Raw genomic sequence first — 26689 nt, forward strand, 5'->3', positions numbered from 1 at the left:
CTTAAGCCAAGCACAGAGGCAGATTCAAACAATAAGGTATGCAGGCTGCTTTGTGAGATGAATTCTCTGTGAGCTGTGTAAAAATGGCATCACCCTCAAATATATGCAATGGTGTGTTGAATAAAGATGGAAATCACTGCGTTAAAATGGGCTCGTCCATTTCAGACTGTGCTATTTTATCATTATGCTTTCTCTGTGTTACTGCCAAACAATGTGTCAGTCTCTAAAAATTAATTTTTTGTAGAGTATAATTGTTGTTGACTTTAAAAATCATTCATTATCGCCCAGAAATTCCTGACTAACTTTTGCAATATGCAGGACTGATCCTTTTTGACAAGGCCCTGAACAAAAGTAGGACCTAGCAGGTATAACTGCTGAACTTAGAGGGCAAGAAAAATCTCAGCCATGAACCTTATATAAAAAAAGTTACAACTGAATCACCTCTTCACAGAACTATAGAGTTAGAGCACAGAAACTGGAACTTCAGCCCACCATGCTGATGTTTTAACACACTTACAATAATTTATTTTCCCTACTTAGGACTGTATCCTTCTATACCTTACTTATTTAAGTAAGTGTCTGCCTGAAAGCCTCCTAAACATAGTAATTGTATGTGATTCCCGGACCTCCTTCAGATACCTGCCACTTTCTGTGTAAAAAAATGCCCCTCAGATCCCTGTTAAAACTCTTTCCACTCACCTTAAACCTATTTCCTCTTATTTTTGATATTTCCAGTATTTTGACTTACCACCCTATCAATGCTTCTCATAAACTGACATAGTTCTATCAGGTCACTTCTCAGCCTCTTCTGCTGGAAGAAAAACAAATCCAGCCTATCCAATTTCTCCCCATATCTAAAGTTCACCAAACCAGAAAACATCCTGGTGAATCTGGTCTGCAATCTTCCACCATAATTACCGTAAATATTTGTGTATAATGCAAAACTTTTAACCCCCATTTTTCCCCTCAGAGAAAGGGAGGGGGGGGGGGAGGGTCGCATCATACATGGGAGTAGAATTTTTTTTTTAAATTCACCAGCCTATCAACCTGTGTTGCCACTTCCAGGAAATGATGGATTTGGACCCCTAAGTCACTCTGTTCATCGATATTTCTAAGCAACCTACCACTTATCCAATATCTTCCCAAAATGTATCATCTCACATTTGTTGGGATTAAATTTTTATCCTATCCCCTTCTATCTTACTTGGCTGTGGCATCTATTTAAAAACACTAAATGAATTGATTTTTTTCATTATTCAGAAACACAAAATTAAAACAACAAGAATAAAACAATTTAAAATAATTCATAATTCAAAATAAATTCAAAACAATTAAGAGTATATGAAAGCTTTAACTATTTAATGAAATTATCTAACACTTCCTGTGATCCATTACCGCCGTTCCTCTCGATCAAAAGCAATGAAAATTCTATTCTTGCCCCACATCTAACTGCCACAAATTCTATGAATATATTTCCCAGAATAAATGCTGGGGATTGCCATAACTTTTCTATCTGCTACTAGACTGCATGACAAGTCTATATGTCTGGGTGTTGAGAAAAGATTACCAAATTACAGCCCAGCAGTTTGGAATTTCCAAATGAAATGCTGGCTTAAATTTTGTGCAATTTTTTTTTTGCTCTTTTATCTTTCTGTCTTTGTTTAGTTTTTGCTCTAATTTCTCCCTCTGTTAATTAAATATTTTTTCTTCTTATTCTAAAATGTTTTCTGGCTCCAAAGTCATTGTTCATTCAAAAATACTTCAAGCTTGGCCTGTTCAGACTGATTTCAGATGAACTGTTGGAGAGCTCCATACTGTTTGGAGACCAACTTCTTGCAAAAGACCATAGATAATAAATAAATGAGAATTCCAATTATACTATTTGTTTTTCAACTATACAAAGCTTTGAGAAACACATGGACTGCAGGTGCTAGAATCTTGAACAAACAATGAGAATATGAAGGGACTCAATGAGTCAGGCAGCATCAGTGGGGAGAAATGGACAGTCATTGTTTCAGATCAGGACTAATTTTCAAGATGCAACAGTCAACACTTCAGTTCGGGACCTCTTTCGTTTTGGTTGCTTCAGATTAATATTCGAAGAGGATTGTTTTAAATTACTGGGAGTTTGTTATCTAAACTAGGATCTGATAAGATCCCAGCATCTGCAGCCTTTTGCATTTCCAATAAAAACTAACAGTGATTATGCCTCATTGCTCTTAAATCACTCCAGTGCGAGGAGCATATTTCAATGCTGAAATGTCACTGTCCATGTCAACATAACATCCAAGTGTCATGAAGTAACTATTTGTTTATTTAATCCTTGCTGATTTTTTTGACCTTCAGCCTTTCTGTTGGAACATAAAAATGGCTTCCTAGACACTTTGTTTTTAATTGACCTTGGATGTGCCAAAGAGTGAATAATTTAAAGAAACATATTTGGTTTTATATTTGATTTGAAAATATATTGGACACTCAGTGCTTTCAGTTATAATAATTCCCAAATGAACAAAACCATTTTACCTATTATTATAGGTTTCATGGGATAGAACCTTGATCTTGACCAAAAAGTAGGAAAATATGTTCAAAATATGCTTGAAATTCCATGCTTCATCTTTTCATTAAAATTCATTCATACGATCACAAACATAACATTTTCCATGAACCAGAAAATTTAGCAATTTTTACCATTTTTAGAAAAATAATTCTTGATATTTGATAGTTGGATCTGCTTTACAAATATAATTGAACAGTAGTTTGTCTTTTTTATTAAGAATACATAAACTGGTTATGAAAAACCTGATTAAAAATGACTTAAAATTACTTTAGTTTCACTAGTGCCCTAAACAAATGGAGCAATAAATATAGTTAACTCATAATTATATTTCCAATTTTCTAGCACATAAACAGATCTTGAAAAATTATCGATATTAGTGTTTTATTTGGGGTGGTGGTTGTGGGGGAAGTGGAGTTTGGTGAAATTTTTTTTTCTCGAAGTTGTAACCTAAGGCTAATCATCAAATTTAGATTTTAAAATAGAACCCAATGTAAAAGTCATTTTTTGCTGCATGGTTCACAATTGATGTTGAGGATGGCTCCCTGTTGAATATTTTTCGGGGGTCATTGTGTGTTTCAATGTCACTTTTGTACTTCACCACAAATGACAAAACAATGAAAAGTACAGGAAAATTTTATTTTTCTTTGGCTTGGCTTCGCGGACGAAGATTTATGGAGGGGGTAAAAGTCCACGTCAGCTGCAGGCTCGTTTGTGGCTGACAAGTCCGAAGCGGGACAGGCAGACACGGTTGCAGCGGCTGCAGGGGAAAAATGGTTGGTTGGGGTTGGGTGTTGGGTTTTTCCTCCTTTGCCTTTTGTCAGTGAGGTGGGCTCTGTGGTCTTCTTCAAAGGAGGTTGCTGCCCACCAAACTGTGAGGCGCCAAGATGCACGGTTTGAGGCGATATCAGCCCACTGGCGGTGGTCAATGTGGCAGGCACCAAGAGATTTCTTTAGGCAGTCCTTGTACCTTTTCTTTGGTGCACCTCTGTCACGGTGGCCAGTGGAGAGCTCACCATATAACACGATCTTGGGAAGGCGATGGTCCTCCATTCTGGAGACGTGACCCACCCAGCGCAGCTGGATTTTCAGCAGCGTGGACTCGATGCTGTCGACCTCTGCCATCTCGAGTACTTCGACGTTAGGGATGAAAGCGCTCCAATGGATGTTGAGGATGGAGCGGAGACAACGCTGGTGGAAACGTTCTAGGAGCCGTAGGTGATGCCGGTAGAGGACCCATGATTCGGAGCCGAACAGGAGTGTGGGTATGACAACGGCTCTGTATACGCTTATCTTTGTGAGGTTTTTCAGTTGGTTGTTTTTCCAGACCTGGCCTGGAATCCTGGGCAAGCATGGCGTCGGCAAGTGCAACGACAATGGGCGCCTCCTGTTGGAGCTCTGCGCAGAACAGCAGCTTGTCATTACAAACACCCTTTTTCAGCAGAGGGATAGCCTTAAGACTACCTGGATGCATCCCCGATCCAAACACTGGCACCTCCTGTACTACATCCTGGTGCGAGAAAATGACAAACGAGATGTGCTCCACACCAGGGTCATGCCCAGCGCGGAATGCCACACTGACCACCGGCTGGTTCGCGGCAAGCTCAACCTTCACTTCAAGCCAAAGCCCAGGAACAGTAAAGCCCCCAGAAAGAGGTTCAATGTTGGAAACCTGCAGTCAGACGAAGTGAGAGGAAACTTCCAGGCAAACCTCAAAGCAAAGCTCGACGATGCAACCCGCCTCACGGACCCGTCCCCTGAAACCCTCTGGGATCAGTTGAAGACTACCATACTGCAATCCACTGAAGAGGTACTGGGCTTCTCCTCCAGGAAAAACAAGGACTGGTTTGACGAAAACAGCCAGGAAATCCAGGAGCTGCTGGCAAAGAAGCGAGCTGCCCACCAGGCTCACCTTACAAAGCCGTCCTGCCCAGAGAAGAAACAAGCCTTCCGTCGTGCATGCAGCCATCTTCAGCGCAAACTCAGGGAGATCCAAAATGAGTGGTGGACTAGCCTCGCAAACGAACCCAGCTCAGCGCGGACATTGGTGACTTCAGGGGTTTCTACGAGGCTCTAAAGGCTGTGTACGGCCCCTCACCCCAAGTCCAAAGCCCGCTGCGCAGCTCAGATGGCAAAGTCCTCCTCAGCGACAAGATCTCCATCCTCAACCGATGGTCAGAACACTTCCAATCTCTTTTCAGTGCCAACCGCTCAGTCCAAGATTCCACCCTGCCCCAGCTCCCTCAACAGCCCCTAAGGCTAGAGCTGGATGAGGCCTTCACCCAGGATGAGACATATAAGGCAATCGAACAACTGAAAAGTGGCAAAGCAGCAGGTATGGATGGATTCCCCCAGAGGTCTGGAAGGCTGGCGGCAAAACTCTGCATGCCAAACTGCATGAGTTTTTCAAGCTTTGTTGGGACCAAGGAAAACTACCTCAGGACCTTCGTGATGCCACCATCATCACCCTGTACAAAAACAAAGGTGAGAAATCAGATTGCTCAAACTACAGGGGAATCACGCTGCTCTCCATTGCAGGCAAAATCTTTGCTAGGATTCTACTAAATAGAATAATACCTAGTGTCGCCGAGAATATTCTCCCAGAATCACAGTGCGGCTTTCGCGCAAACAGAGGAACTACTGACATGGTCTTTGCCCTCAGACAGCTCCAAGAAAAGTGCAGAGAACAAAACAAAGGACTCTACATCACCTTTGTTGACCTCACCAAAGCCTTCGACACTGTGAGCAGGAAAGGGCTTTGGCAAATACTAGAGCGCATCGGATGTCCCCCAAAGTTCCTCAACATGATTATCCAACTGCACGAAAACCAACAAGGTCGGGTCAGATACAGCAATGAGCTCTCTGAACCCTTCTCCATTAACAATGGCGTGAAGCAAGGCTGTGTTCTCGCACCAACCCTCTTTTCAATCTTCTTCAGCATGATGCTGAACCAAGCCATGAAAGACCTCAACAATGAAGACGCTGTTTACATCCGGTACCGCACGGATGGCAGTCTCTTCAATCTGAGGCGCCTGCAAGCTCACACCAAGACACAAGAGCAACTTGTCCGTGAACTACTCTTTGCAGACAATGCCGCTTCAGTTGCCCATTCAGAGCCAGCTCTTCAGCGCTTGACGTCCTGTTTTGCGGAAACTGCCAAAGTGTTTGGCCTGGAAGTCAGCCTGAAGAAAACTGAGGTCCTCCATCAGCCAGCTCCCCACCATGACTACCAGCCCCCCCACATCTCCATCGGGCACACAAAACTCAAAATGGTCAACCAGTTTACCTACCTCGGCTGCACCATTTCATCAGATGCAAGGATCGACAACGAGATAGACAACAGACTCGCCAAGGCAAATAGCGCCTTTGGAAGACTACACAAAAGAGTCTGGAAAAACAACCACCTGAAAAACCTCACAGGAAAATAGTGCTGTGGTAAATGACCAGCTATGAACTCATTTATATGTGGAATGAGGTGAATGAGGACAAATTTTTCTGAACTTGCAACATTTAGTAAATATGTGTTTATACCTGAAGAAAGGAGGGATGCTGTTGTGTAATGCATCGATCTCTGCTCTCGAGAACTTCCAATACCTCCTCATTCCCAACTAATTTATTGGACAGTTACAGGCTTCATTCCTCTGAAAATCTTTCTGCAGCTTAAACATCATTGTGCCCCAGCCATACACAGCTTAATTGTACTTCCTCCCTAAGATACACAAGCAGTAGACACAACATTTCAGCTAATTTCTTCCTATATTTCATCCATTTTCCAATCTCTTCCCACCTTTATCTGCAATACTTCTACACCATATTCCACAATAGCATTTGTTGATATCCCAGTTTCAGCCAACTTATTTTCACCTTCTTAGGAGATCTCTCTCATCTGATGATTATATTCTTGCTGCTTCCTGTTGTCAACTTGAACTGGAAAAAAGCCTTCCGCTTGCTCCTTCATGTGAACCATCTGTGACTTTTCCCATTCCCCTTCTTCACCTCTCTATATCTCCTCCTTGACTTCTCTATTTTCAACTTGATAGATGTTGTTTAACTGATGAATATGTAGTGGCCTGCACTGTTCAAATATGACAATCGAGTGGGCTGCATGAGGCATCAGTGGCCTGTTCCCATAGGCCGCTGCAAAATGGGCTCTGCCAGCCTATCACTGGGAACGGATCGTGAAAGGGCCAATCGGCGCCCAGGGCAGCACAAACCACACCTGTTGATGACACTACAGCAAAATGGGCCAATTCAGCCAATCACGATGGTGAGTCATGAGGACACCAATCAGCCCTGAAAGGACACAGGTCATGCCCGTCAGTCACATGGCAGCCAGGGTCTGCTGACTATATAAAAGACAGCAGCCAGTTCATTAAATCAGTATCAGTATCAACTGTATTTATGTTATGTGTGTCTTATTTCTGAGCTAGAACCATGAGACATGCCACAAATAAATCTTTTTTGTCTGTGTAAACTTTGTGTTACCCTTTTTTATTGGAAGGGGTTTTATAAAACCTGCACACCTTTGAAATATTTATTACAGCCACCAATCACCACAGAAATGAAGGGCTATTTGTTCTGTTGCATTTATGGCATTGAATATGAAAATCCAAAAATTATTGCCATACAAATAATTGTGTTATAGGGCCAAAGGACCCCAAAACCCAGCAGCAATAGAAATTCACCAGGACAAATGGTTACTTAAACAAAAGTTACTTTTAATTGTCTTTACACATAAAAACAGGATCAAGCTTTAACTTATTACTATTAACTTAACTTAAACTAAGTTAACACCCTTCTAATTCTAAATCCACATGTATGTAATGTGTGTGTAAGTTCAGAAAAGTTCTTTGATTCACAGTCTAATCTCACTTCTCCAAGTTTACCGGTATCAGGAGATTCTTATACTGTACACAGAATTTAACATTTATGTATTTTCACCAAGCTATAGTGCTTAAAGTTAATTGGTTACTGCTCAGGAAGATTCTTGTTGGTTTCAGAGGGAGATTCATTGCTCGTTGGACACACACATAAAGTGATTTACTTCCATCAGTCACTTCAGTGTCTTGCCGAAGAAACTTGTCCCATCTGGGTTTTCCAAATAATAACCTCTTCTTCTGCAAGTCACCACAGAGTTTATTTTTGTTTCCCTTATTTCAGGTGAAACACTCTAGCCAGCCATTTCTTCTTGTAAGGACCTCAATGGTTTTCAACAGGCTGAACTGAGAACTCACAACCCGCCTTTCAAAATGGGATCTTCAACAAGCTGCCACCTTGTCATGCTGCAGCTTCCAAAAGCCACTGCAGAACTCAGTTCTCCCTCTCTCTCTCTCAGAGAAAGTCGGTTTGGTTTTTTTCTCTCTCTCTCTGCTTACAAAATCACATGATCTTCTTAAAAAACAACAAACTTCAACCAGACAGAATGTGGCACCGGAATCAGTTTTTTGAGTCTGACCATCTGTTGCTTTCAAAACAATAATCCATTTACTCCACAGCATCAGCCAAAATAACACCTACTTGTGAAGTCTTCATAGGCATTCTTCAAAGTTTCTGTAAAGTCACTGTGGACATGATGTCTCTCCTTATGCATAGCTCTTACATTTTAAATGAGATCTCTTTTGTGAAATGTTTATGTCTATTTGTGGTGTCCTACACTAAAGCCCTCCCCCCATAATCTATCTCTTTTCAAAAACATTTTTATATAAAATATAATATAACCCGTCACATAAGAAATTAAATAAAATGCCTGTGCAAGTAATTCTGTACTTTGTATGTGCATTAAGAATTAAATATGACAACAGAATAACGCTGACCTGAGAAAATGTCTCCATTTATCACTTGGAGAAGCATTAATTAAGATTGTTTTCATGAAGTCAGTTTAGCAAATAATGGGACAACTTACTAAATTACTTAATATTTTTTCTATCTTCTTTTAGGATTCTTGGTTTTTACAAAGGGATCCTACCTCCCATCCTGGTTGAGACACCTAAAAGGGCAGTAAAAGTAAGTGCAATGTATTGTCACAATAACATAACCAGAGCTGGTGCCAGACTATTTTGTGCTATAGGCAAGACCAACTATGTAATGATTGTGATCATGGTTGCAGTGCAACTAGCAATGCCTTACTGTTTTTTTTAGACTTGGCTGCAAGCAGGGACTGACACACAGTATGTTATCTGCAATGGAGGCTTGCAGCCTCATGGCATGCTTCTTGTGCTGATGGCATGCCTCTTGTGCTGTTTACAACAACTTTAAAGTAAAGAACGTTTTCCTTCATCCATGTGTTGTCTAATAACTCACACATATGAATACAAGATGAAACATGGTGTCAGAAGTAGGATGAATAAAATTAGAAGGAAATACTTTAAAAGGTAAAATCTAAATTCAGCAACTAACAGAAACTAACAGTGAAAAATGGAAGGATTACATCCACCAGGGAATCTTCAGCTGACAGGTAATGTGGGTGAAAATTGGAACAGATGTAAACAGCATAAAGTGAAAGGATCAGTTTTCTTACCTGTCATGGGTGATGAAGCCCTGGAGGTATATAATAACTTCACATTTGCTACTGAAGGGAACAAAATGAAATTGGACATCTCGGAATCGAAAAGTGTAAGAGAAGAGCACAAGAGGTGATGTACTGGCCAAGAATACAATATGCCAGAAATATCAAACAAACATTCCTGCAGAACCACTAAAGCCGCACCCAGAACCATACAGACCTCACCAGAAGGTAGGCGCTGACCTTTTCGAATGTCAAGGGAAGGACTATCTTGTACTCACAGACTATTACTCCCTGTATCCAGAGGAGTATAGACTGAACACCGCCACTGCAGATGCTGTAATAACAGGTATGAAAGCCATATTCTCCAAACGTGGCATGGCAAGCGAGGTCTTCACAGACATGGACCCAGTTTTGCAATTTAAAGTTCCAACAGTTTGCCAAAGAGTGGGACTTTGTGCACACCACGTCAAGTCCTCATTTTCACAGTCCAATGGTCTAGTGGAATAATCGGTACAGACAGTGAAAAGACTGGCAAATAAGGCAAAAGACAGTGGAACGAACTTCTACCAGAGCATACCAATATACTGCACAATGCCACTCAAGTGTGGTATGTCACCAGCACAACTCCTTATTGGACGTAGGCTAAGATCAAACCTACCCATTCAGGACAACCTCCTAAAAACAAAAGAGGGGGAGAAAGTGAGGAAGTTCAAAGAACAACAGAAAGAAAAGCAAAAGTATTACTTTGATAGAGGAACAAAAAAACCTACCAGAACTCCACACTGGTGACCAAGAAAGGCTAAAGGACAAAGCAAATTTTTGGAATCAGAAGGGAGTGAAGTCCAACCAAAATCATACATCATTCAGACTGAATAAGGTGCTGTTCTGTGAAGAAATCGTCGAGATTGTCAAATGGGACCAGCCATAGTAGATGGAAAGACGGATACTGTTGAACAACCTGAATGCAAATCTGAGAAGACATTGTCTGAGGCAGCAACTCAGATTCAAGGACAATCAATCAGGAGATCATCAAGACACGTGACTTCTCCTAAGAGACTCAGTGAGAAAATTTAAAGTTTCACGTTATAGAATGAAGTAGTGCTATCTTATTCACTCTTCAAGTTTTAGTGTGTAAATGTGAACACACAAAACAAGTTTAAAAAATGTTAACAATCTTGATGATGAAAATGTAAGTTCTTGGTGTTAAAGTTAAAATTGCAGAGTTATACGAAGAAAGCATGTCAGTTAAAAGTAAGCTCTAATACTGGAAGTGTGAGGAGGATCCTTAAAGCAACAAAAACATTGGGCACATGATCCAAGAGTTTTTGTTGTAGTATGAAGTGAAGTATTCCTTGTGGCGGCAGAGACATTGGAAGTCTTCGAGTTATTGCTATAAGTTTGCAACACAGATCTTCTGCATCAATGTCTTTGTTTCCATTATGCATCAATGAGTTTTCCAAATTCTTGCAACTCTTAAGTACATTTTCAGTAGGTTTAAGTAAAACATAAAATTCTGTGGACACCATGGTTGAAGTAAAAACACAAAATGCTGGAGAAACTCAGCAGGTCAAACAGTATCCCTTATGTAGCAACTGACATTTCAGGCTTGAGCCCTTCCCTTCATCAAAGTATGAGAAAATGCTGGTGAGCGTCAGAACAAAAGAGGAGGAAGGGGGTGGCAGGGAGGGAGATGATAGGTGGAGAAGGGAGGGGAGGGGACAGCAGCACTCAGGGGGAGGGGGAAAGTTAGGGCTGTGTAGGTGAAAGAACTAGAAAGGCAGGAAATGGGGGAGGGGGAAGAAAAGGCAAGCAGGTTTAATGGAAAGCAGGAAAGCATCTGGCTGGAGGGTGCCCAGACAGAAAATAAGCTGTTGTGCCTCCAATCTGCGGGTGGTCAGGGTGGGACAGTACATAAGGCCATGGAGCAATTCATGCTGCAAGCTGACACAGGTAAGCCCCCCCCCCCCACAACTCTTCCTCTGGTACATAGATGACGACATCAGGGCTACCTCATGCATTCATGATGAGCTTGTCAATTACATCCACTTCACATCCAACTTCCACCCCGACCCTCAAACTCATCTGGTCCATCTCACTCTCCACTTCCTAGATCTCTTTGTCTTCATCTCGGGAGACAAGCTTTGCACTGACATATACTACAAACCCTCCAACTCCCACAACTACCTGGACTAAACTTCCTCACGCCCTGCCTCCTGCAAGGATTCCATCTCCTCTCAATTTCTCTGTCTCCACGGTTGGGGGGGGGGGGGGGACTGGCCATGCTAATGAGCTGAACAAAAGTGTTTTGAAAGTGCTCTCCACAAAAGTATTAAAAAAAACTCAAAAAACAGATTTTTATTGTCAAAAATGGATAAAGCAAGTACTAAATGACCAAGGCAACTGAAAACAAAAACTGAAGAAGTTACAGCTCAGCCAGGAACATTGAGTGGAAGCCTGATGAGGAGTGACTGATGAGGATGAGGAGCCTCCATCCTGAGCGTAATGGAAACTTTATGCAGTCGTTTTACGAGTATGGAATCAGCGATGAGAGATATATCAGAGAAGGTCATGAAAATTAAAGAAGTTTTGGAAGACTTAGTGAAGGAATGACTCATTCAGAAGCTGAGCTGGACAAAACAAAAGACAGGCCGAAGGCTCTGGAAGAAAATGCGAAAATATGGTGCACAGAAAGAAAGGACTGATGGACAAGACCAACCATATGGAAAACTTAACAATGTAAGAATCATTGGACTGAAAGAAATAGAGGGAAAAGATGTGGTGACTTTCTTTGAAATATGGATTCCACAAATGCTGGAACAAAATAAATTAAATACAAAGCTTCAAATTGAAAGGGTTCACCGGACCCTTGGACCCAAAAGAACCGGCAAACAGCGACCACAACCAGTATGAATAATCAGAAAATAATAATGGGCCTATTAGTGGTGGACAAAGCAAAAGTTATGTTTTTCCAGGACTTCAGCCCTGCCTTGGTAAAAACAAAGAAAGGAATTTGATGAAGTAAAGAGACAACTGTGATCTAAAAACTTTAAATATTCAATGATTTATCCATTAATGCTGAGGATGGATGTCTCAGAAGGTCATCGACATGGACATAGAAAAGAGCATGGCCAAATTATCAACTGGATGTTGCTCATCCCAGACATGATGAGATTTTGATGGCTGAGTAGAAGCATATACACCAGCTGCTGATTAGGGGAGGGTGGATCTTCCAAGAGAAGATACTTATTATATTTGGGCAAGGTTCATATGCTTTACTGCTGCAATGTTTTGTAAAGGAAGAGGAAGTATTTCCTTCTCTACCAAACCCAGCACTGGTCAGTGAATGACAGATACAGGAATCAAAGACCACTTAATTTCACAATTCCATTTTTTCATATATTCTTAAAGCATTATGGCCCTATTCTACCAGTATTCCTGTAAATATACATTGCATTCAGTGAGAAATAAACAGTCTAGGTGACCAAAGCTGCTCACAATATTCTGTTTGCCTTTAATAACTTCAGCATGATGTCCCAACACTTGTATTTAATGCCGCTATCATTGAAGCCAAGCATCCCAAGCATTTTCCTCAATACTTTTCCTTTGTTGACAACTTTAAAGAATGATAGACCTACACCCCTTGGTCCCATAGTTCCACCACACTCTTTAGGGCCCTGCCGTTAATAAAGTCAGCCTGAGCCTGGGTTAATTTACCAACAGACTTTTCTGGGTTGAACTGTATCTGCCATTCTTTAGCCCAGACCCTCATCTGTTCTAGATCTCTTTGTAAACCCAGGTAGCTGCTTTCATTGTCCACCATATAAAAGTTTTTATTCCATCAGGAAACTTATTCACTTTGCCACAAACATCCTTTTCCAAATTAGATAGATAGATGTGTGTGTGTGTGGGAGTGTGTGTGTGTATCTATATATACTGGGTTGAAAACGTCTGATTTACGAACAACCTGTAGTTATGAACTAACAAGCTGGCTGGAAAGAGGATCCAGATATAATTGATATAGGATTAGTTGATGGTTTGGCCTGTACTTAGTTGGCCAAATGGCTAGTTTTCATGCTTTATCTCTTTATGACTCTATAAAAGTCAAACTCAGGGATCTTAAATATATTTACTGAGGTAGCCTCCACTGCTTCAATGGACAGAGAATTCCATAGATTCACCATCTCTGGGAAAAGCAATTCCATCTCATCTCCATCCTAAATCTACTAATTTCCAGTTTTTTCCAATTTTCCCTCCCTTCCCCCTTCACTCACCCAGCAATCCCTCCTCTCCCTGATCGCTGCTGTCCCCTCCCTTCTCCACCTATCACCTCCTGCCTTTGCCCCCCCCCCCACCTTTTTGTTCGGATGCTTGCCGACATTCTTTCATACCTTGATGAAGGGCTCAAGCCCAACGTCAGCTATGCATTTATACCTTTGGATCACTGTTTGACCAGTTGAGTTTCTCCAGCATTTTGTGTTTTCACTTCAGGCTATGTCCCCTAGTTCTAGCCTTACCTACCAGTGGTAACAACTTACCTACCTATTTTATCGATGCCTTTCATAATTTTATATCTCTTTATAAGATCCCCTCTCATTCTTCTGAATTCCAGCAAGTACAGTCCCAGACGACTCAATCACTTCTCATAGTTTAACCCCCATATCTCTAGAAACAACCTGGAATAATGGGAGAAGATAAAGAAGAGATGAAAAAAATAGGACCAGACAGAGGTGGGCAATTAAGATATTGGCTGTTGGGGGTTCCAGCTCAGACCCACAGACAGAACACAAATGTTTGGCTAAGCAGTCACCCAATCTGTGTTTGGTCTAACTGATATAGAGCAGGCCACATGGGTACACTGAATGCAGTGGAAAAGGTTGAAAGATGTGCATCATAAAACTCCATCTCAGCTTCTGGACAGTCTTAAATCCAATATCATGTACATCGATTTTTCAAATTCTAGGTAGTCTACCTCTTTCTGGTTCCACTGTTTCCATTTCTTCTTTACCTACTTTTCTCTCTAACCACACTGTACTTTCTTCCTCCAAGTAGGCATTACCTTTAGCTGTCTCCACGCTCCCACCTTCTGTCCAATGTACCTTTGTCCCTCCATAGCTTCTTTTCCACCCTATTTTATTCCCTTTTGATATACTTAATATCACCCCTTCCTACTTTCTGTTCTAACATGTTCACATCACCAGTGTTTGCAAATTCCTTTCATGCTATAATAAGAAAACATTACAGCTGACCGGATCCTAAAATCTTTACCATTGCTATAAGAGGTCACCTCTGCTATTCAGGCAGTTTAGTGAGGCCTCTGCCTTTATAGTTATTCATGATCAACATTTATTGTGGAGCTCAACTAATCAAATTGAAGTGCTTTCATGTTTTCTGAAAAAGTTCTAAAATATCATTTCCAGACTTGAAAAGATTGCAGTATTATTTTCCAAAATGTGTGTTGCATTTTTAGTGCGAAATATTTCCTTATTTGACAGCTTCTGATGAGAATGGATTTCTTGTCATACGCATTGTACAGTGTACTTATGCTCATATGCACATGCCTCTCTCTCATAGAGACATGCTTATGTCCCTATATACTTCCTCTCTTAAGTACAGGATCTGCATCTCTGTCACACTAACTGAAAAGGAAGCACACACAATCTCACATGTACACACATATCTTTCCTCTCTCTCATCACAATCTCTTCTTGTTGATACCTTCAACAAGGTAACGACACCTGTAGTTCAACACCTCTAGGCTCAAGAACAGTTTTTATCCAAAAGCTATCAGGCTCTTGAACCTCCCTGTACCACCCTAAACCTAACTATAAACTACTGCTAGGCCATCAAATGATCTGTCTGCACAATTGAAACATCATTTTTTTCTTGCAGAAACTGCAATTGTGAATATCAATCCATACTTTATTATTTATTATCTCTTTCTCAGTCTTGACATATTGTGTAATTTAATTGCTACTACTGTGGATGATGAATTTTATATACCTGTTTGGCTACAGCAAGTGGGAATTTCAGTGGAACTTGACATTGGGCTGATGTAAATGGGATAGGTCTCATCATCTTCATCATTAATCATCATTAGTACAAGTAGCAGAAGAAATGTGCCAGCTTCTCCATTACTCACTCACCTGCCCATTCCATCAAGCACCCCCTACCCTAAAAGTGGCTGAGTTTACAGCTTCAAATTAGTCCCATTATCCATCTCAGAGCTATAAAAAGGAAAGTGGTTCCCAACTGCAATAATATGTCAAATAAGAAAAGAACAGGGATTAATCTCAAATGCAAGGGATTACATATTATACATACAGGTAAAAACTAAGATCGTAGATCCAGTAGAGAAGACTGTATAGAGATAGACTGAGGAGGCAGAAGAGTGTCTTCGTGACTGTCTGGAGACAGTGGACTGGGCCAAGTTCAAAGACTCGGTAGCAGATCTGAATAACGTGCCTCGTGGTGAACGATTTTAACGAGAAATGCATGGATGAGTGTCTTCCTTGTAAGACAATCCAGGTGGATCCCAATCAGAAGCCACGGATCAACCAAGAGAACTGTAAACTGTTGAGGGCAGATCATCACATCTGTTTAGGTGAAATAGGGGAGTATCATTAACCGATACACCTCTTCCAGGCAAGCTTAATGTCTTCTCTGCTTGCTTCAAAAGGGAAAATCATGATGCTCCCTTGTGACACCACCCTCCCCTCCCCCACAGCCCCTGGTGTCTCTGTGCTCCCAGCTTCTGAGGCTGATGTGAACAGAATCTTCAAGTTGGTGAATCCTTGAAAAGCATCCGACCCAGATGATATACCTGGCCGTGCCCTTAAAAACTGTGTGAAACTACTGGTTGAAGTTTTTGCAGACATTTTATGCCTCTTGCAACTATGGTCAGAGGTCCTATCTTGCTTCAAAAGAAGAGCAAGGTGATCTGCCTCAATGCCTATTGGCCATTGGTCATGCATCTACCGTTATGATATGCTTTGAGGATTTAGCTATGGAGCAGATCAACTGAACTTTCAGGAAGGACATTGACCAACTTCACCTATTGTCAAAACAGGTCAATGGCAGATGCTATTTTTCTGGCTCTCCACTCAGCAATAGATCAGCTAGATCAGAAGAACACTTATATTCAGCTGTTGTTTGGGAAAACGGTAAAGAAGCCTGAAGTCAAGCACCTTTAGGTTCAAGAACAGTTTATTTATAATGGCTGTGAGACTCTTGAACCTCCCCTTTTATGCTAATCATGGAAAAATGCCTGTCTGCACTACTGCAACACCACTTATTTTCTTGCACTGTGAAAACAATGAATATTATTTATTTATTTTTGATTTTATGATCTCTTTTCCATTTACTGTAGTTTAATCTATACTAATATAATTTTTTCTAACAAAGTACCTGTTCAGTTGCAGCAAATAATAATTTTGGTACATGTGTACACTGTAGAATCTATATGACAAGAAACATATTGCCCTTGTATATGGAAGCTTGTTCACCCTCTGTGTGAAGATTTTACCCTTCAGCTTTCATTTAAATATTTCCCCTATCATCTTAAACCTGTACCTTCTAGACTCCCCTGCCCTTGGAAATAAAAACTGACTATTTATCCTATCTTTGACCCTCATAATTTTATAAATTTCAATCAGGTTATCCTTCAGCCTTCTCCATTTCAGTGAGAATAAACCTAGCTTATACAATCTCTCCTTATAACAGTTACCAGATCCTTCCTATAGTGTGTCAACTGTTAAGTACCAGACAGCAGCGATAAAAATGAGCCCAGACATTGTTGGTTAACAATGATACAACACCTCATCTAATTTATTTACACAACTAAACTTAACTAAATTTATCTACACTTACCTAACTTAAACCCCAAATATGCACAAATATATTGGTGTGTGTGTGGAATGCCCCAAGCCACGACAGCTCAAAGCCCATTTCTCAGAAGGCAGTTCAAAATTAATTTTTGGAAATTCATTGATGGCACGTGGGCTTGAAATTGATGTGACACGCAGGTTTTAGATGGTTGAGACATGCAGGCCTTAGATGAATGTGACACGCAGGCTTTAGATGGATCAGACACTTAGGCCTTAGATGAAATGAGTACACACAGGCCTTAAATGAAATTAGCAGTTCATGAAGTGGATGAAAGAGACCAGGGGTGACAGAATGTTGATTAACTCATGAAACCCTCGTGGAGGTGCTTCTTTTTAGATGAGTGCCTATCAAAACTCCCTTCTTCTTTAGCGTAGGGGATACAAAGCAAGTGATGCACATGAAGCTTCCAGAACCTTTTCATGCATCATCTGAACTCAAGTGACTCTCAATCTGGTCACCATCCAAGCACAGTATTTCTTCTGCAAGTAAAACTCTTTTCATGGGTCAGCCGAATAAAAGTGACCTTCCCTCTTTTTGGTAACGAAGTGATCTTCTCATTCATCTGTCACTTACAGAAGGAAATCAGACACTTTGTCAAAAACCGCACAATGAGGCCAAGTGGGTTTATCATTCCCACAAGGAGGTCAAGGAGCTCTTTACTCTTGAGTAGCCTTCTTAAAATGGCCTCTTGAGCAAACGGTGTACTGTCTTTTCAATAAGCTGATCACATGGTCTCTGCTCTTGGCTTCTCCAGGGTTTCTTCACTTCACTCTGCAAATGTATCAACTTTTGGAACACACTGTCTTCAAAGTATATTGCTAGTTCACAGTCATTTTCCAAAATCTGTAAGGTTTGTTAAATCTGTTCTCTAAAAGTGACAGTCCCATACAAATAAAGTGAACTGAAAAATGGGAGAATTTCACACAATCAGAACAGTACACAATACTTCTAATGAAGTCCAGCCAATGTTTTGTACAACTACCACATATCATCCCAACTCTTACATTCAATGCCTTGCATACTAAATACCTTTCTCACTATGCTATCCACCAATGTTTCCATTTTCAGGGAGCTATGGACTTGCACCCCAAGATCACATCACTGGTCCTTAGGTCCCTGCCATTTACTCAACATGTCCCACCAGAATTTGATTTCCCAAAGTGCATTACCTTACACTTGTCAGGATTAAATTCCATCTGCCACCACCCCACCCAACTTTACAGGTAATTGGATTTATGTTGTGTCCTTAGACAACCTTCTTCATTATCTTCAACTCAACCGATTTTTATGTCATCTACAAACTTAATAATCATGCCATCTTCATTCTCATCCAAGTCATCTATGCATGTTTCAACAAATGTCCCGATATTAATTCCACTTTTAATCAGTAAAACCCATCTCTTACACCATACCCTTTGCTTCCTATCACCCCATCACCTATTGCCAGTTTCCAAAGGATTCCTTCTCAGGCCCTCAATCACTTGCCCAACTGCATTCCCTCAGAGAAATTCAAGTACCTTTCCCTCCCTAATAGGTCTTTCTACATACTCTCTGCTCAATCCTATTTCCGTTTACTGCACTGACATTCTGTGTCTCAACCCCCAACCTATGTAGTTTAAACTTCCCATGTAGCACCAGTAAACCTCCTTGCCACTAGTGTTAGCAAACATATGGGGACGGGTATCTAAATTGGGAGATCTTTTCCACAGCCTTATCAAGCAAAAGCCTGACATAGTTGCATTCATGGTCATGCCTTACAGACAACTTGCCACACTACTCCATCTCAATCCTTGCGTACATCTGTCCCACCAGTCGGATGAATCGATAGTATTTAGATGGGAAGGAGTATCCCTGGAATTACTCAACACTGGCTCTGTGAAGTCTCATAGCATTAGGTCAAACATGGAAGGAAACCTAATTACTATCAAATATCTTCCCTCAGTTGATGACTCAATTTTCCTCCATCTTGATCAATGATTGGAAGAGACACTGAATGTAGTTAGGGAACAGAATATACTCTGAATGGGGGAGTTCAATATCCATCAGAAGAATATAGACCAAGCTGGTTGACACTTGAAGACATGAATTCCTGACCAGGTCTGTGGTTGATCAACAGAGGAAATGAGTTATAGAATGATAGATGGAATTTAACTGTAATAAGTGTGATATAATTTATTTTAGTAAGTCATGAGAGTGCAGGACGTCCATAGTTAATGTTAGGATCTTGGCAAGAACAAAGAGACTTGGGGATACAGTACATGGTTCCCTGAAGTGGTAACACAGGTAGACAGAATGGTGAAGAAGTTATTTGACATGCTTGCCTTCATCAGACACTGCATTGAGTACATATTTGGAATATTGTATGTAATATTAATTGCCCAGCGATAGAAAGGATGTCATTAAGATGAAAATGCTGCAGAAAGATTCACCAAGTTGGGCCTGTTTCTGTGCTGTAAGACTCTGTAACTCTAATATGAGAGTGAAGCAACTGAGCAACAATCCTACCTGAGTTAGTCCTTATCAATCCAGCAGATGTATGAGTCCATGGTAGCATTGGTAGAAGCACCCATGATGCAATCCTTTTAGAGGCAAAGTGTTGTCTTTACACAAAGGACATCTAACAGTGGATTAATGCATTCTTAAAAGGGTAGACCTGGCTCCGAATCATGGGTCCTTTACCGGCATCACCTACGGCTCCTAGAACGCTTCCACCAGCCTTGTCTCCACTCCATCCTCAACATTCATTGGAGCGACTTCATCTCCAACATCGAAGTACTCGAGATGGCAGAGGCCGACAGCATCGAATCCACGCTGCTGAAGATCCAACTGCGCTGGGTAGGTCACATCTCCAGAATGGAGGACCATCGCCTTCCCAAGATTGTATTTGATGGCGAGCTCTTCACTGGCCACCGAGACAGATGTGCACCAACGAAGAGGTACAAGGACTGCCTAAAGAAAGCTCTTGGTGCCTGCCCCATTGACCCCCACCAGTGGGCTGATCTCGCCTCCAACCGTGCATCTTGGCACCTCACAGTTCGGTGGGCAGCAACCTCCTTTGAAGAAGACCACAGAGCCCACCTCACTTTCAAAAGACAAAGGAGGAAAAACCTAACACCCAACCCCAACCCACCAATTTTCCCTTGCAACCGCAGCGACCGTGCCTGCCTGTCCCGCATCGGACTTCTCAGCCACAAACAAGCCTGCAGCTGATGTGGACATTACCCCTCCATAAATCTTCGTCCGCGAAGCCAAGCCAAAGAGACCTGGGACAGATTCAGTAGTTCAATACTGGGAATGGCTGTGGTGCTTCAGAACCTCCAGTCACAGACTGCATGATTTGACCCATTGTAAAATTCATGGTTAGTGCTGAAGATGAAGCGCACTTGTGTCTCTATAAGATTGTCCGTGTGTCTGCAATGAAAGGGACTCACCATGTAAAGCTTGCCATTGATTGGCTGACTGTGCTTCAGTATAACATTGTGCCAGCCAATTGGAGTTCCATCTCAGGTGAAGAAAAAACTCTTTACAGCCAAATAGGTTTTTTAGTGCAATCACTGTTGAAATGTCATGACATGACATGACCAAGCTGTCTAAGCCTCTCATAATCTTGTAGTCCCCCTATTAAATCAGGATCAGAAGGGGTCAGGAACGGAACACAACAGTTTGGAGCTTTGACAGTTAAAAGGCAAACATCATTTTCATTTTGTTTACTCTGACATAAACCACATCAAAATTATGATTTGTTCATAAAATCTGATGGAAAGAGTCATAGTGATTGTATTACTGCTGCCAGTTCATTCATCATTCTGTGAAATGTTCTGCTATCTTCAACCAATTCCCTGAAAATGGTTCTTAACCAATTGACACGTTGAAAAAGCAGCTGAGTAAACTACATGCCAAGGCCTTCTCATTCCCCCTTCAAGCTCACCAAAGATCTTTCTTAAGCTTCTTCCTGGCTATCATATACTTCTCATGGGCTCTTCCTGCTTCCTATATCTAATACATGCTTCCTTCTTCCTCATGATGTTGCTTGACCTGTTTCGTCAGCCACGGTTCCCTTTTCCTATCATCTTTTCCTTGTCCCAGTGAGACAAAACTATCTTAAACCCTGCTCAAGTAGTCCATAAACTTCCTCTACATTACTTCCGTACTTTCATAGAACCATAGAATGCTATAGCACAGAAAACAGGCCATTCAAGTCCCTCTAGTCTGTGCTGACCATCATGTCCCTAGTCCAACTGGCCTACACCCATACCATAACCCTCCAGTCCTCTCACATCCATGTACCTATCAAATTTATTATTAAAACATACTATCGAGCCCGCATTCACCACATCAAATGGCAGCTCATTGCACACTCCCACCACCCACTGAGTAAAAACCTCCCCCCTAATGTTCCCATAAACCTCTCCACCTTAAAACAATGACCTCTCATATTTATCTCCCCAATCTAAGAGGAAAAAGCCTATTCGCATCCATTCTGTCTATAACTCTCATCATCTTGTAAACCTCAATCAAATTTCTCTTCATTCTTCTTCACTCCAAGGAATAAAGTCTTAACCTGTTTAATCTTTCCCTATAACTCAACCCCTGAAGACCTGGCAACATCTCTGGACTCTTTCAATCTTATTGATATCCTTCCTGTTGTTGGGCAACCAGAACAGCACACAATATTCCAAATTTAGCCTCACCAATGTCTTAAACAACTTCAACATGACATCCCAACTCCTATAAACATGACCTACCACACGCAAAGCCATGCTGACTATCCTTAATCAGCAATCCTGAGATAACCACCCCTGAGGCCCTGCTTTTTAACTTGCTTCCTAACTTCCTATATTCCCTATTTAGGACCTCATCCCTACTCCAGTCTAAGGTTCTTTGAATGTTCTTCAAAGGTTTTACATTTATGCCATAAATTCACTTCTGCTGTTTTTCTTGAAGTAAATCGTGAAGTACAGGGTGATTTGTTGAAGAAGTTTGAAGATTTGGTTATCCCATTTGAATACCTGAATTGATTATTAAATTCTATGCTTGCTTTCTAGTTTTTGACTTTTGAGCAGTATAAGAAGATATTGAGCTATGCCTCACTGCCTACTGGTGTGGTAAGTACCTCACTGCCTACTGGTGTGGTAAGTGCCTCACTGCCTACTGGTGTGGTAAGTGCCTCACTGCCTACTGGTGTGGTAAGTGCCTCACTGCCTACTGGTGTGGTAAGTGCCTCCCTGCCTACTGGTGTGGTAAGTGCTTCACTGCCTACTGGTGTGGTAAGTGCCTCACTGCCTACTGGTGTGGTAAGTACCTCATGCCTACTGGTGTGGTAAGTGCCTCACTGCCTACTGGTGTGGTAAGTACAAATTACAGCTCCTTCCATTGACATTACATGCAGTTAAAGAGGTGATAAACCATTCAGTAGTTGGCATTTTCCTAAGATGTTGATACAAATATGAACAATTTATTGTTGCAATGTTCAGAAATAAATAGTTCTTTGATGCAACACATAGCTTCACTTTTTTTTTGTTTTGGTAATATTAACTGTTGTTTCCCTTATAAAGACTTAACTAATATAAAAATGTCTTCAATTGAAGTTATGTTGTGATCAACCAATTCTCCATATCCTATTAAGCTTTATAAAAGCCTAATAAAAATGTAGTGTTTCAACTTTAACCCTCTGTAACTTTGTTCACAAGTTTTCACTCAGCACCAGGATTAGTGCCTTCACCTTCTTGCATTCCTGCTTTCATCTTCCTGTTTACCTGTGGGTGTGTATTTAGGTGTTGAACAGAGTTAGTTAAGGATGAACTTAAGAGGGAAATGCACTCAGCAGCTAAAGCATGGCACAAAGCCAACTGTTTAGTATTAAGATTGTTACTTACTGGTAGATCAGTTGGGTTCAAGGATAAATTCCACTTTATGAAAACCCAGGACATGATTCATGATAATCTGGAAGGGTCGAGGGCACATTGCTGCAGAAGTTTTTAAAAGATACATGTATATAGTAGGTGGCCTCGATATATTATAAATCTAGAATTTTAAAATAGCTTCTAAACTTTCAGTAGAATTTCCCTGTTGGTTTTCTCCCCTCTGTATGGATATGTTTGTATCAGCCAACGTTGTCAGAAGTATATACAGTAAAAGTCCAGAAATACAGATGCCAGAAATGCGGACCACCTGAGAATCCAGACTCACAAACTCTCAAACTTTTTAAATTTAGTGAGCTTTTGTGTGCGTGCGTGGATGCGTAAGCACCACAGACAGAAGTCACAGAAATGAACGAATAAATATTTATTTGTTATTTGTGCTTTGTATTCTATATGAGAAAATGTCTCATTAGTAAACAATCAAAGTTTACCAGTTCATCTCATTATTCTCCTTAAATTTGAATGTTTAAAGTACTGCCCGGGAATTCAGAAAATCAAAATAGCCAGTTACTGTTTTCCCATACTAACAGTGGAGATGGAAATCATGGGCCAACTTTGGCAATTTGCAATTCGCAGAATTTCTCTTCCTCACAACAACTGGCTGGCTGACTTACAAGCTGGTAACAGCAGATGCACTAAACATGTAACTTTCAGTAAAATTCAATCTTGAGCAAATGAGAATAAATGGAACAAGTCATTAAAAGTGTTTGGAAGTAACCAGGTGAAGGAAGAAGCTGAATTGAAGATGTGTGTCTGATGTGGCAGGTCATTGTGGTAACTGATAACAGATACCAAGTATTATTTGCCTTATATTGGCTTCTGCAGTGAGTTCTGAATTTTCTGAAATGCATATTGTAATATTTATTATCTTCATGAGCATCTTTTGAACAACAATAAAAGTGAAGCAATTCTTCAAACTTTTAATGCCATCGTGATGAATAATTAACAATTTTAATGCTAAAATTAGAATACTTGATGTTCATTTATTTGGTCCAACATGAATTATCATCATATAACTCATGAAATAAATCTTCTTGAAACATTTCTTTCAACTGCTACCTGAATGTCATTTGACTTTAATTTTACTGAGTTTTGATTTGATTTAATATAAAATCATGTCTTACATAGTTTCAATTAAAACCATGTGTCCTCTCCAGGATCTTATTACTTCTAATTCTTATTGTCTAGTTAACAAACTGATCAAACCATTAGCTCTGCTTTGGACAAGTTACCTGCAGTCACTTATTAGATTACAGCATGGCATAAAAATAAAGTTCTGACGTTAATTTCTCTTTGTTTGGAAAACAGTTGAACTGGAACAGCACAGCACTTCTCAAGTCAAGCAAAGAAAATCTGAATTTAAAAAACTAGTTTGTTAAGGGTTTCAGCAAAGGGCAGTTGAAAAAAATTGAGAAATCCTGGTAGTGGAACAAGATATGACAAATCACATGTTATCAAGTTAGCACATCACTTGATTAAAAAAAATATAAGCCTTGATGGCAGTGACTGTGATGAAGAGCTGATTTTGATGCTATCTTAATGAATAATTTTCAGTCCAGAGTCTATGCATTAATTTAAACAAGCATAAATATTGTTAATGTGGCTTTTCTTTGATATTTTAATTGTAATATTTAAAGGAACAAGGTAAAGACAAAAAGTTTGAAAGATGCAGAAATTGTGGGAAGTATATCCAAAGTGTAAGTCCGTGACAGCTGAAGGCATAGTCAACAATGATGAAGTAATTAAATCTGCGATAGATCAATAGCAGTTAGTGGAACTTTCAGATGGGATTATAAGGTTAGAGGAAATTAAAGATAGGATGATGTGAGACTCAGGAGACATTTAAAAACAACTATTTAATTCTCTCCACACACCTCCTATTAAACCAAAGTGCTCTTTGATGACACCCAGTTCACACTTAAATTTACAGTCTAAAAAGATGTAAGACTTGAGATCAGGCAGGTCTTGGAGCCACCTGTTCTGACACAGGGATTATTCCGAGCTCTGAAATTTGCTGACAGGCTGGCATTCACCTAAATGTTGGCAGGACATCTCAGAGCATAGAAAAGTATCTCAGAGCATAGCACAAGATAAAGCCCTTCAGCCCACCATATCTGTGCTATCCTTGATAGCAGTCTAACTAATCCCATCTATCTGCATGTAGTAAGTATCCCTCAATTCCATGCCTGCTCATAGATCTATGTAAATGTCTCTTAAACATAGTTATCAGATCTGCTTCTACCACCTCCATGACAGTGTGAGTTCCTGCTCCACATGAGATATTTTCTTTGGCACTGAGTTGTCAGTTTTGCTTATCCAATTAAATATCTAAAATAGGGTTTGAAATTATACCTGACTCTATGCAAGGAGACTACAAGTAAGGTAACAGTAACATTAAGGTAAACCAAGAACCGTGTTTCTCATTTTCTCTATCCATAGTATTTCTCAACAGTATACTTATTGACAATTCTTTAGATTCTTACAGTGGCTGGTCTGGGATCTGGGCTCACAGAAGCTATTGTTGTCAACCCTTTCGAAGTAGTCAAGGTTAGCTTACAAGCTCAACGGAATTCTTTTTCTCAGGTAACTGGACTTCAACTTTGATTTTATAATGCCATAAAATTTTGTTCTCATTCTTTATGGAATGCAGTTGATAAGTAGAAATCAACATTAGAAATCTTAACATAGTGTTGTCTTTCTCAATTTTATTGAGTAGGTTAATTCTCTATTTCAGATATAGGAGGTTCAAACCAATTACATTTATTTTCCCACTCAGTGGTTAAATGGAGAAATATTCCTCAAAATTAACAAAACAAAAACTAAAAATTTAACCTGATTAAATCAAGATAACATTTCAAAATATCAGTTATGTGGTACATTATTTTTAAAGTGCTACAAAATTAAATTGCAGCATGAAATCTTTTATAATGTAACTAATGAGATTTTCTAGTGTACGGTTTTGTGTGCATGACATGCATGTGCAAGAAGCAAAGGTGATATCAATCTATGGAAAAACATATAATTAAAGCCTTTTCCCTAGAAATGATCCATGTGCATCCAAATATCAAACACCATGTCTGCTCCAGTGTACCATGTAGAGGTAATCAGATCTGCCCAGGAGCAGACAAGCCCTTCATCTGCCTTATTTAAAGGGACCTTTTATGACTTAAACATTTCTTTGGAGGGGAGAGAGTAGAGAAAGTTGGATTTAGCCACAGTGAAGTTTAGACCTGTGAATTGTCAGAACAATTTTTGGGTAAAGCTTTATTTCTTGCACAGATATACAGATGCCCTCCATAATGTTTGGGATAAAGATACTTTTTCCCTTTATTTCCCCCTGTGCTCCACAGTTTTACATTTGTAATGAAGCAATTCACATGAAATTAAAGTGCACATTCCAGATTTCATTCAAAGTTATTTGTATACATTTGTATACATTGACATGTAGAAATCACAGCAATTTTTATACATAGTTCCCTCTTTACAGGGCACCATAATGTTGGAGACATTTGGCTTCACAGGAGTTGGTGAGTATTCAGGTATGTTTAATTGCTTCATTTGTGCAGGTATAAGAGAGTGAGGCTTTCTTCTAAGTTTTTGATTCTGTAGTTGGAGTCTGTAGTTGCCATTTTTCAACACGAAGACCAGAGTTGTGCCCAATGAAAGTCAAATAAGCCATTATGAGGCTGAAACACAAGAATAAAACAGTAAGAGACATCACCCAAACCTTAGGATTACAAAATCAACAATTTGGAACATCATGAAGAATAAAAAGCAGACTGATGAGCTCAGTCATCTCAAAGGGACTGGTATTCCAAGGAAGCC

General features: G+C 40.3%; 2 protein-coding genes across 3 annotated transcripts in view; one reads left to right on the top strand and one right to left on the bottom strand.

Moving 5' to 3' along the window:
• The window catches only part of slc25a21 (solute carrier family 25 member 21), a 396136-nt gene that overhangs the window by 347126 nt on the left and 22321 nt on the right, over nucleotides 1-26689 (top strand). For both annotated transcript variants that reach the window (XM_069916801.1, XM_069916802.1), the window contains exons 5-7: nucleotides 8491-8557; nucleotides 21989-22048; nucleotides 25340-25447. In XM_069916801.1, the coding sequence (XP_069772902.1) occupies nucleotides 8491-8557; nucleotides 21989-22048; nucleotides 25340-25447 (235 nt within the window). The remainder of the gene's footprint in view (nucleotides 1-8490; nucleotides 8558-21988; nucleotides 22049-25339; nucleotides 25448-26689) is intronic.
• Nucleotides 26176-26689, bottom strand: part of pax9 (paired box 9) — a 30840-nt gene continuing 30326 nt past the window's right edge. Inside the window, exon 6 of the transcript XR_011351287.1 lies at nucleotides 26176-26550. The gene's annotated coding sequence lies outside the window, so the exon portion shown is untranslated. The remainder of the gene's footprint in view (nucleotides 26551-26689) is intronic.

Source organism: Narcine bancroftii, chromosome 2 (genome assembly GCF_036971445.1).
Source record: "Narcine bancroftii isolate sNarBan1 chromosome 2, sNarBan1.hap1, whole genome shotgun sequence".
In the NCBI taxonomy this organism is placed as follows: Eukaryota; Metazoa; Chordata; class Chondrichthyes; order Torpediniformes; family Narcinidae; genus Narcine; species Narcine bancroftii.